Source organism: Lineus longissimus, chromosome 2 (assembly GCF_910592395.1).
Source record: "Lineus longissimus chromosome 2, tnLinLong1.2, whole genome shotgun sequence".
NCBI classification, from domain to species: Eukaryota; Metazoa; Nemertea; class Pilidiophora; order Heteronemertea; family Lineidae; genus Lineus; species Lineus longissimus.
In genome coordinates this window covers 11,030,055-11,042,842 of record NC_088309.1, presented here as the reverse complement: position 1 = coordinate 11,042,842, position 12,788 = coordinate 11,030,055, and the positions used below count along the sequence as shown (strand labels likewise).

The 12,788-nt window shown below is 40.6% G+C and overlaps 1 protein-coding gene across 1 annotated transcript; it reads left to right on the top strand.

Annotated features, from left to right (window-relative positions):
• The first annotated feature begins 6,394 nt into the window (after positions 1-6,394).
• On the top strand, positions 6,395-11,699 carry LOC135482617 (ankyrin-1-like). The gene is made up of 2 exons (XM_064762813.1): positions 6,395-6,547; positions 7,030-11,699. The coding sequence occupies exons 1-2, from the start codon at positions 6,492-6,494 to the stop codon at positions 9,041-9,043; spliced, it is 2,070 nt and encodes a 689-aa protein (XP_064618883.1). The 5' UTR covers positions 6,395-6,491; the 3' UTR covers positions 9,044-11,699.
• The last annotated feature ends 1,089 nt before the right edge of the window (positions 11,700-12,788 follow it).

The following is a 12,788-nucleotide window of genomic DNA, read 5'->3' as shown; positions in this document are numbered from 1 at the left end:
TTTTGTACAATTGGTAGACAAAGTACACCTTTCGTAAAATCGTTGACATGGAATCATCATAGCCTCCTCGGGCAATACTAGTTACAGGTCGCATCCGGTAATCAGAGAAAGAGTTGATCGGCCTTGGCCTCCCCTAAAGACATGTTCAGAATTACAAACGGTTTTACTGACTCTACCGATCCGATATGAGGGAGAGCAAACACATGTGGTGCATGTAGGCCTAAGCACCAAATATCGGCTTATGTAATGTCACGCAAGGGATGGTACCTCCATGTGTCACGTACCTGTGATAGGCCTACAGTGCTTCTGGTCAGCAGTTCATTTTTCATCCTGCAGACCGACTAACTTGTAAATGTTTTTATCGACCAAGTTTTTACGTAACCGCACACGAGGAAATTCAAAGCTGACGGGTCAAAATATATACTCAACTTAGGGATAAATTCTTAAATTGTATTCCAAATCTTCTGTCCTTATCAGACAAAGAAAAATTCTTACCTCTCATGTCTGGTAAATGGAATGGTATTTTGAACTACTGTGATGTTTGTTTTAGAAGGGTGATGGACTTGGAAAGTAGCCTTTCAATTTATTACTGTTTATCACAACTCATTATCGATCATTCATAATTTATCATAGCCTTATTTATTATACATATGTTTATGGATACCTACATTTGACCTATGTAACTTTCCCTGCAAATTATACGTTTTTGTAATTGTCATTGTAATTTGTCAAAATATACCTTCTCGAATAAAAGCCGAGTATGGAGTGCCAAAAGGAAATTGATTCAGGACATTTTGAGAAATATGTTCAGGACATGAAATATGTATGCAGAACATAAGAAATATATGCAGAACAACAGAAGTGTATGCAGGACGTGAAATATTCTTATCTAAGACACGAAAATCTATGCAGAACATTATAAGGTCGAAAGATCGACAGATCGTTGTGAAGAAAAAGCTTCAACCGTCATTGGATTGCCACCTGGAAAAAATTGGCATGTGGGTATGTGGGTATGTGGTATGTGGTTTTAGATACTGCCGAACGATAGTGCCTATCATTTTTATTTTATGTCCTGCATGCATAATTGAGATCGTCCTGCATACATTTTTCATCTCCTGCATATAGTTTTGATGTCCTGCATAGATTTTTCTTGTCCTGGATATAAATATCTCAAGTCCTGCATGCACTTCTCATGTTCTGCATATATTTCTTATGTTCTGCATACATATTTCATGTCCTGAACATATTTCTCAAAATGTCCTGAATAAATTCCCGTTTGGCATTCCAATGCCGATCACTCGGGAATATTCGTGATGGACCTGCTGCTGAATGGGTTGGTTCCAAACGCGGCATTGGCACTGACATTGGCATTGGCATTGGCAATGGCAATCTGCCAAATGAGTACCAAATATGGAAGTTGGATAAGCTGCAGACCACATGGGCAACATCCTTCGTAAGGCTTATTACAGGGTAGCCCAAAATAAATTAAAGGCGACTTGGCGGGGCTCTCCATCAAGCTTTCCTTTCCGCGTGTGACGTCCTCAGGTCGGCGGCAAATGTAAATGTCGAAAATCGTCGGAAAACCACCCAATACATGTATTAAAATTGTGATATTTCTCCTATCTAAATAATATTCATGAACTATGGCCACTAATAAATATAGGTCTCATTTTGGGAATTTTGTAGATTGCCAATGCCAATGTCAATGCTAATGCCGTGTTTAGAACCGACCCTGCCGAATCAAAAGCCGAACGTGTAGCTCTTTCACCGTTAAGAGGACCATGGGGTATCGGAATGAGGAGATCGGGCTGATGCTGTTCAAGGGGCGTGTGAGGCAAATACTGGAGTACAGAGGGTTGCATGGATGCCTAACTATAGATAAGGACATTGTTGCTCTGGAGAAGGTGCAGAGTAGATTAACGAAATGGATTCCCTCAATTAAGCACTTATGTTATGTGGAAAGGCTAAAGTATATCTTCTCGCTGGAACATCATGGGTGGAGAGGGGCCTTGATTGAGATATTCAGGATGATGCCGGTAAGGCAGAGCAGAGGTTCCCTATTTGCAAAATATAGAGGAGGGGGAGCACCGTATCTGGGGCCACAACCTGTGACTTGTAAAGTTGAAGACGAGAACAGATCTTCGGCCAACTTCTTTGTAAACAGGGTATAATAAACAAAACTGAAACTGGAATTGCCTGCCACAGAAATTACGGTAATAAGTGTCAGCGCCATGAATAGTTGCAAGTTGGACTGGATCGATGTTTGAGTGTTCTGGTGTTAGGAATTCCTGACACCAGATGTAGACACAGTAGCCGGCATGAGGCTGCTTACTACACGTTGCTAACTTCAGAACAAGACAAAGTAGGCCTTGTGGCTAGTAAAACCTGAGAAGTAGGGCCTACATGTAGGTAAAATTTTCTTATACCGGTAGCCTACGTGTGTAATTTTGTCAATGGGGGGTGCTGTTATTTACAAGTGCCTGTGAATAGAGACGCTGATTTCGTTCCTTACAATTTAAATTTAATTTAAATTTCGTCACTGGGAGAGTTTGGTATGTCGTCTGCTGGGATCTCGCCACTGCGAGATCCGAGGAGATGGATCAAGTGCCGGGGCCAAAGCAGGCGACGATCTCCTGGCTGCGACACATGACCACATACCTGGATGGCCCTATGAATACCCCAAGCCCTGTATGCCCTGCGGACACAAAGACAAAGTCACAAGGCTATAGAGAACATGGACTCACCATCATGGAGAACGACACACGACTCAGTCGACACACGTCACATGGCCGGTATATGGTAAAAAAGGTACAGGAAAAAAAGGTACGGAAATAAAGGTACTGAGGAAATAAAAGTACAGGAAATAAAAGTACTGGAAATATAGGTACCGGAAAAAAAGGTACCAGAAAAAAAGGTACAAAAAATGGCATAAATAGGTAAAAAAGTACACAATTTTTTTTTAGAATATTATTCTCTTCAACTGGTTCAGACTCAGCCTATCTCTTAATCTTTTCTTGCCCATTTTCTTCTTCTGTGACTAAGGTGGTGCCTTAAAATAGTTTAATACATTGCGGACAATTTTGTTATGGAATGAATTTGAGGAAAATTCTTTGAAGAAATTGCCCAACAGGGGAGCTGAAGTTTTTTTGGTAATAACTACATTCATGTTCTTTTTAATTTTAAAATACTCGAGTCATATTCTCATTAGGGGCGGATCCAGGATCTTGGGAAGGGGAGGCGCACCTGGCATCTTACCTGGCATTTCACATTAAGATTCTCGCCAATTTCCCTAAATAGCTTGTGTTTGGTCTTAGATCTAGTAATTTGTCTGTTAAGACCTAATTGGCCAGGCACTTTGTTAATTTGATCCAGCTCTATGATGAATGTTAATTGATTAATTGCAATTTAACTTGAACATTGGTACATTTATCAGTTAACCCATTTGCAGAGGGAATTGTCCTAGAATCTTTACAATCATCATGATCTTGATAAGCCCCCCTTTAGGAGGGGCTCTTAAGATACACGTGTGTGTGGGAGTATATACTGATTTGATGAGAAATAAAGAGAGTAAATATTGTATATCCTACAAACAATTTTTTTTGGTATTTTTCTGAATTAACTCCGTTGAGTTTACCGATTTCTCCGCGATCTTCCGGTGGTGGTTGCTATCCCATTTGTTGAAATTAATTTAAATTAATTTAAATCTTCATGGGAATTCGCTACATCATATGCCTAAGAAATTGGCCAATTATATTAATATTTTTATTAGAGAAATATCCGTCCTAAATAATGACAGAAAAGGGTGGTTTATTTCAATTTTGTGTCGACATGATGGAGGTCACGTGACATAAAAACAAAACAATCGCACACACCCGTCCAAAAAAGGCACTTTAAGAAAAACAAATACGTTTTTCCAGCTTAAAACCACACTGACGACTAAGTTATATTGGTCTTCTGCCCAAATCTGAAGTATCAAAATGAATTACAAACTAGAACTAGCTCTATTTAGCAAAAGTTGCGTGAAAAATTCGGGTGAGCGACATTCTGCGCCCTAGCGGCCAATAATTAAACTACTTTCAGCCGTCTGCTCCGGTCTCGTTAGGGAGTTTTTCCCAAATGTACGCGATGATGACGTGCCCGATTAACAGGACGTAACATCTATTTTAAAATGCGTTTCCAAAGTGAATGCATGAGGACAACCTATTTGTGTCGTATATCACTGGAAACGCCCGATTCCCGTGAATAAGGACAATCACAATGTATTACATTACCGAAACAAAAATGTGTCGGAAGGAACTATATGGATGGTCCCATCGCACCCCCCCCTCCAGCAGTATGACACAGAAGGGCTAGTTGACTGTCCACCGGGGGGGTTTGGGGGGAGCTTCCCCCCCAACGCACTGGTAAAAACCTATGTCGACGGAGGGGGGTTTGGGGGGGTGTCCCCCCATTGTAACAGCTGTAGTTGTTAGAGCTTGCACTTAACACATATGCTCGTAGGGGGGTTCGGGGGAGCTCCCCCGACCTAAAGGGGGGCTCACTAAGTCCTTGACTTTACATATTAAGCCCCCCTTTAGGAGGGGCTCTTAAGATACACGTGTGTGCGGGAGTAGATAATGTAAATGAATGATGAGAAATAAAGAGAGATTGTATACCCTACAAACAATTTTTTTTGGTATTTTTCTGAATTAACTCCGTTGAGTTTACCGATTTCTCCGCGATCTTCCGGTGGTGGTTGCTATCCCATTGGTTGAAATTAATTTAAATTAATTTAAATCTTCATGGGAATTCGCTACATCATATGCCTAAGAAATTGGCCAATTATATTAATATTTTTATCAGAGAAATATCCGTCCTAAATAATGACAGAAAAGGGTGGTTTATTTCAATTTTGTGTCGACATGATGGAGGTCACGTGACATAAAAACAAAACAATCGCACACACCCGTCCAAAAAAGGCACTTTAAGAAAAACAAATACGTTTTTCCAGCTTAAAACCACACTGACGACTAAGTTATATTGGTCTACTGCCCAAATCTGAAGTATCAAATTGAATCACAAACTAGAACTAGCTCTATTTAGCTATAGTTGAGTGAAAAATTCGGGTGAGCGACGTATGATACATTCTGTACCCTAGCGGCCAATAATTAAACTACTTTCAGCCGTCTGCTCCGGTCTCGTTAGGGAGTTTTTCCCAAATGTACGCGATGATGACGTGCCCCATTAACAGGACGTAACATCTATTTTAAAATGCGTTTCCAAAGTGAATGCAGGAGGACAACCCATTTGTGTCGTATCACTGGAAACGCCCGATTCCCGTGAATAAGGTCAATCACAATGTATTACATTACCAAAACAAAAATGTGTCGGAAGGAACTATATGGATGGTCCCATCGCACCCCCCCCCCCTCCAGCAGTATGACACAGAAGGGCTAGTTGACTGTTCACCGGGGGGGGGGGGGGTTTGGGGGGAGCTTCCCCCCAACGCACTGGTAAAAACCTATGTCGACGGAGGGGGGTTTGGGGGGTGTCCCCCCATTGTAACAGCTGTAGTTGTTAGAGCTTGCACTTAACATATGCTCGTAGGGGGGTTCGGGGGAGCTCCCCCGACCTAAAGGGGGGCTCACTAAGTTCTTGACTTTACATATTAGCGGTGTTTTCACTATTGAAAACCATAACGTTATGCTGGAAATTTGATTATTTCGAAGGCCTATGCAATGCCTACGCAACAAATAAAGTTAAAGTTATGAATAGAAAAAGAGAGAATTCAAATGATATCTAAAAAAAATATTGTGTACTTTTTTACCTATTTATGCCATTTTGTGTACCTATTTTTCCAGTATCTTTATTTCCGGTACTTTTATTTCCTGTACCTCTTTCTTTCCTGTACCTTTATTTCCGTAGCCTACCTTTTTTTCCTGTAGCTTTTTTCCTGTACCTCAATTACCTAGATTCCACATGGCCATGTGGAATAAGTTGCGAATGGCGATGGGTGCTGGCATCTGGACACTACCCAGAGTCCTATGTGGACAAAACTCTTCACTCTCATACAGATACTACCAACCTCTTTGAAAATTAAAGGCCATTTTATCGCATCGACATGACCGAGTTATGTATGACATTGTGCGATCCGACAATAACAACTCTAACAGTTTCCACTTCAGCCGGAACACGACGGACCCGTCTTCTGTCGCTGCCCCGTCCAATTTCTTTTGTAGTCGCCAATCGAAGACCTCAGTTACGGATTATCGTTTCGTTCTTTTCCCATCACATAGGACATCCAAAATCAGACTCAGTTTTGTTAGTCTTGTAAACTAAATAAAGATAATATCACCAACTAACTCACCGGTTCTAATGGAACTAGTCCGATATAATTGAACGACGATCACAACAATGTTTACGGAAATTGTGAAATAATAACGATTTGTGATGGTAAAAAATGGGCCGATTGGAGGCCGATAATCTCATTTTTAATCCGTTAGGATAAATGAATGATTGGTGCAAGTGTTAACGGTCCTTTAGCCAGGCGGATAAATGGCTTGGATAGGTGAGAAACATGCTCAAACTCTCGACAAAAGTCTCTTTGATTTTGGCGTTCCTTGTCACAGCTCATGCTCATGGATTGTGGTGGTGTAACAGAAATCTGTGTCCCTCGTTAAAATGTCCTACTACTAGTAGTGGTACGCGGCCACTGACTCTGTTCTTCGAAATAAGGTGTATGACCCCTGCCTTATCGAGCCTGTTCATGAGGTGAAAATCTGGTCCTTGCACAATTCGCCAAGCCAACCAACCTCAAACCTGGCTGTACATTTCAATATGTCATTGTCACATCATTTGCCGGCGTTGTGAGTGTGAAGATAAATATTTAAACACAATATATACCAAGTTGCATGTGATATTGTGTATAACTGCATATCTATTTTCCTGATCCATGATAAAATACGAACGGCGTACCCTATAGTGTTTCCTTCATACATCACTTTTGATTAGGTTACGCCTACGGTCATTATTTCCCTTCTCCATTTTCAGATTACGAGCCAGCAATGTAAACCGTGTTCGTGTCATCGCATTTATCCCGCTGAATACAATGAACATTTCTCTCACTGACCTTGCTGTTGGGGACGCATGCCGTGATGGAAATGCTGAACGTCTGAGGGAGCTCTTGCAAGAGGTGGAGAGGCATCCAGTTGGTGCATACATGGGGACCTGTCTTCGCATTGCAGCGGAGAAAGGCTTTTCTGATCTAGTCGGCATTCTTCTTGAGTACTTTATAACTCAAAACAGGGCACGATGTATCAATTCTGTAGATCGGTACGGTATCACTGCCTTGCACTTGGCCTGCTCAAATGGGCACCATGAGGTGGTGGATGTACTGATGCGCTATGGCGTGAAAGTGAACTACCCCCAATCAAGTAATAGTCCGCTCCATGCTGCCTGCTCTGCTGGTCATGTCTACGTTGTCAAGTCGTTGTTAGATCATAATGCTGATGTGAACGTGGGGAGCATAACGCCGCTGTACAATGCTTATTCAGAGGAACACTTGGAGGTGGTCAAGCTGCTTGTGGCCAACGGTGCTGTTTGCAAGAAAGACTTAATGAGTGATATGCATTTGTACAGCTATCTTGGACAGGCTGATAAAATCATTGAGTGTGCAATGTGTGATAAAGAGTCTATTAACTGTAAAGATTTATCTGGAAAGACTCCATTGCATGTGGCATGCATGCATGGACATGTTCATGCGGTCAGACAGCTTTTAAAGTTGGGTGCTAGCGTTGAGATGCGGGATAAGGGTGGGTGGACTGCCCTCCACCATGCGGCTGACAGGGGCTACAATGAAGTCATCAAGCCTCTGTTGAAACATGGTGCTCATGTTGACTGTAAAGACAACTACAAGGACACCCCACTTCATCGTGCCTGCCAGAAAACGCATGCAGAGACCGTCAAATTGCTTCTTGAAGCAGGTGCAAGCATTCACACCAAAGATTGGTTTGGAAGGACAACAATTCATGATGCCCTTCACCCAGAAATTGTCCATATCCTCTGCGCATACGGTGCCAATCCTAATACGAATGACAATGCTGGGCAGTTACCTCTCCATCGGGTCTGTTTCACTGGGGATGTTGAGGTAGCCACAGCTCTGATAGAAAACGGTGGGTTGGTTGATGCAAGGGAGTCTGGTAGTCAGTGTACACCATTGCATCTAGCTATCAAGAATCGACATGTTTCTCTTGTCAGTCGCCTGCTTGAAAAAGGTGCAAATCCTAATATTCCCATTGGCGATTTAGGTACAAGTTGCCTTCACTATGCTTGTGGTCTTGGTCTGACAGATATCGTCTTGACATTGCTGAAAAATGGTGCAATCCCAGATGAAATGACAGGTGATCAGACTAGATTTAACAGCCCTTTGATTGCCATATTGCAGTGTGCCAGTATTCTGAAAAAGCGTCCTCATGTCGTGTTTCCAATCGTTGATGCTCTCATCGATGCTGGGTGTCGTTTAGATGGATTGAAGGATACTGATATCTTGCTGGAGAAATATAAAATGTTCAAAACCATCTGCCAGTACCTGGTCATGATGACCTGTGGAGTTGACCACTATGTCGGCAAAATGCTCTACTCCTATGCTTGGCAACAAAAAGACTATGAACTTCTAAACATCATTGCATCCTGTAATGACTCTACGTTGCCACTAGTCCTACCCGGTGACGAGTCGGCAAGTCTAGTTGAACAGCCCATACCATTGAAAGATATCTGTCGCACTGTCATTCGGTCAACGATTTGGAGAAATTCTGTAAACACACCAATCACTGCTCCAGGCAGCAGTGGCATGCGCTTGTCTAGGCCTAGAAAGAGTTTCTTTTCACGGATAAAGTCTATCATGCGACAAAAGAAGCGGCCTTCTGTGCGGCTGACTGATAGTGATAGGATTAAGAGGGCGATACCTTTTCCTCTTCTGCAAACCCTGCCGTTGCCAGATTCAATCATAATGTACTTGGGCTTTAGAGACTTTGAGAAATACGCCCTGCTTGAATTGTGTGGTTAAAGTAGCACAGGTATTTACCAAACATTACATATTGAAAATGTCTTGTAGGCTTGTCTTTCTTTTACAATGTCTCCAGGAGACTAACCTATGCATTTTATGTTGAAAGATATGTTCTTGAACTCGTTATTTTTGGGCTGTGCATGTTTAACTGTCATTCTGGGGAGAAGGGGAAATAATGATAGTCAAGCAGGACATTATGATATTGATAGTCAGAAACATGTATAGCCCTTTATGCAGTTGCTTCCTGTGGGAAATTCATGTACTAAAATCATGTGAGAGAGTGGCCTTTTCATGGTTTACCAGCATGATAAGTCATATTGCAGAATAGAACCATCCCACTTGATATGATATCACTTAATATGATTGTTTCGGCATAAACCAGTAACAGTGATGTAGACAAATTGTTGTCGACATACCCACTGGACAAAATATCCGGAGTGGACAGCCTCATTCTGCACTATGGCAATGTATTGTACACTTGCCATCTGTGAGTGATGTCAATATCTTTTCGTCTAGAGGGCCCCTAGTCTGTGACCTTGCCCTTCATAATGAAAGCAAGGCTGTGTGGTTTACTACGGTAGTAGCTTGGTGATGATTCTTTATCATTGGCATTTTTCTGGGTTTATCTGTTACTTTACTTACAACTACTTGTACATGTATGATTTACAGGTACGTATATAGCATAATTTACATGTGCAAATGTGCGTGTACATATTTACAACCTTTACCAGGTAAAAACTTTAGTCAGTGGCAATTACATTGTTGATACCGTAAATCCCATTACCTTCGCAGTTCTATTTGTTTTTAAAAGCATCCCTTTCAGATTTCACCTACATTTACTTCTGGAAATAGATGCATTTAACACCTTAGTAGTACAGTATCTTACCCCCATAGTTTTCATTTGTGCGCCTTATTGCAGAAGTTGCAAACGCAAATGCATTTTTGATAGCAGATCCACAGAATTTGCATTTTTCATTGCAGAGGCTAGATGTGGTGGAATATGCTCTTGAAAAAGATTGCGTGCATGATGCCTCATTTCTAATCTTGTTCAGGCTTCTATAGTGTGATTGATACATCTTGACTTGTCATCTTTCAAGACTTTCACATCCTCAATCTATGTTGCAATAACTGTTTTTCTGTGCGAGTGTAATGTATATTGTTTCTTGCTGGATGATACAGAGTACATTAATACTCTGTTTCCTCTTTGTGTCTTGTCAGTAAACATTGTGTGATGTTAATATCACTTAATTAAATCATCACTAGTCAATTACATTTATTATTTCTGAAGTAATGACCATCAGAACATCATTAGATCATAGTGATGGCCTAATTTTTTTAGGCCAGGCTTGTTTGTACAGAAATTAGAAATTGAATTTGAGATTTTGTAATCGTGTATTGTAATTGTAAATATGCATTGAATATAAATTTCAGTGTTGTTGTGTAGACTGCTGGCAAAACACTACATGTATGCCACTACGAGCCAACTGCCATGGCTGATTGGCTCTGTCGTGTGTTGTTACTGCAATACTTGCTCTGTCATGTGTTGTTACTGCAATACTGACTCTGTCACGTCTTGTTACTGCAATACTGTTGTAGTTATTTCTAATATTTCAAATTGAAAGGTTCGGAGCCGAAACGACCTGTGTGCATTTTCTGTGTTTTGAGAAAACAGCGAAAACGTCACGTAGTTTGTTTAGGCTCTATCATATTCATATGTTCTTTATCACAAAACACAATCTCACATTATCACCAACTGCCGCATCATTGATTAAATCATTTGCACAGTTTAACTCTTTGTGCCCATCATGGGCATCACCAATCTTTATTGAGCAACCAAAGCAGAATTTCACCCACTATGTTTTTTTGCACAAAGGTCGTTTCAGCTATCAGTCTCGATGCTTAATGGGTAAAATCAAGCCCACAGAATATTTTTGGGGGGATAAACAAGCTGTGTCTCTATTCTCTACAATCTGATGTATCACTTCCAAAACGACCTACTAGTAGGAACAAAAAAGTAAGCAATGTGTACATGAATGAAACATGCGCCTTTTTTCATTAACCTTTTAAACTTCTCCGCTACATACCATAAATCATAGTGGCAATACAAAACATTTCTTTGTTAATTAATTAGTTGATTAAGTCCTGTTTAAAGTAGCAAATAATGTCTTTTTGAACATTTTTTACTTGGCCAACTTGTGTTTGTAAAATATTTAGGTTTGGCAGTGAGTGGTTTTTTAGATTAACTCCGTAACTCATCATTTGTTTGTATAACTTTATAACTGATGACTCATTCAAGCAAAACAGGCACCTGTGTGAAGTGAATTGATTTGTTTTACTTTGGATACGAAATTTGGTCCTGTACCGTTTGTCCAACCCAATCCTCAAATGAAAAAAAAGTGGAAAAGTCCAAATGTCTGAAAGTTTTCAAGTGAAAATGTTAAGTAACCCAAATACCGATGGGATGGACCCAGTAACAAGATGGATACTAAAATAAGTCTTTGCCGAGTCCGGCTTTTATAGTGGTAAATAAGCTTAGATAGTAAGCCTCATGTGTTCAAGAAAGCTTTCCAGAGGAAATGTGCTATGTGACATAAGAATCATGTTAGTTTTGCTTATTTGAGTGTTTTCCTTGAAGAGAATATATATATTTTTGTTTTGGAAATTTTGTTCTGATGGTGCTATTCTATCTCCAATAGAGTTGTTCTCTATTCTGTATTTGAGGATCCCGAAGTGTCATGATAATGATGTGATATTATGTCACCTTGACAGTTGGGACTTGCACTGGTCAGGAATAGTCATCAACTCTTATAAACATGTGTTTGAATCGGCATTTAATGTGACTGCACCCGTCTCCGATTTTGATATCAATTCATCTGTTCCGAGAAATGAAGAACCACAACATCGACATTACAAGTGTGAGGAGGAAGTGGAACGAGTTGCATTTTTTGGTTTCTGCTTTTATCAGAATTATTAACTGGTGCAACAGAAATGCAAGTCCCCTTGGAATGCATGTCCCTAACATTGATTAGTTAAACGGATAGGTTCATTCATCCAATATCTTCATTGCCACTCTGACATTTATTCCGAGGCCGTTCATCTCTTTCGCATGAGCAGTAAAGCAAGGAGGAGTGAAAGCTTATTTCCCACCGGGCAAATATTCTTCTAAAGTTCATTTTTTCTTTGGGAGATGAAAATGAACCTCCACAGCTTCCAGTCATAGGCCTGAGTGAGCCGGTTCTGTGACCGATCTGATTTGAGGCATGTAACGTATGTTGCGACAAAATTTAAGCACGACCAGGGTTTAGGAGCGATAGCCATCGGATCGGAGCCGATTTATCTTGTGAAAGCCCTCTATTGTCCGAATTAATTTGTTACCTAGTGCTACATATAGATAACATGTTGCAGTATTGCTTCCACGTCTTTATCAATTCTTGGTGCTTCTTGTAAGCACCATGAAAAATCTCAGTTAATATTTTCACACGTAATGTCTATTAACCGCCTCTGACGTAGTGTGTGGCCTCACTGAGTATTGAACAAACCGTCCTGTTGTGTGCCCAGGATAAATTTCATTGCTTTTCTATGAAGGAAATATATGGTTTTCATCACTAGTTAACACTAGTTTTGCGTAAACTACCCCGAAGCAGTTTCCCAGGCGCCCAGAGAACAAATCTATAAATTGCAGCGAATATAGAATGTGGGGAACAAATAAAAAAACACTTTCTTATTTCAAATATATGTACACAGC

Coding starts and splice junctions, on each gene's coding strand:
- LOC135482617 (XM_064762813.1), top strand. CDS start 6,492: ATGATTGGTGCAAGTGTTAACGGTCCTTTAGCCAGGCGGATAAATGGC. Junction 6,548..7,029: donor CGGATAAATGGCTTGGATAG/GTGAGAAACATG, acceptor CTCCATTTTCAG/ATTACGAGCCAGCAATGTAA.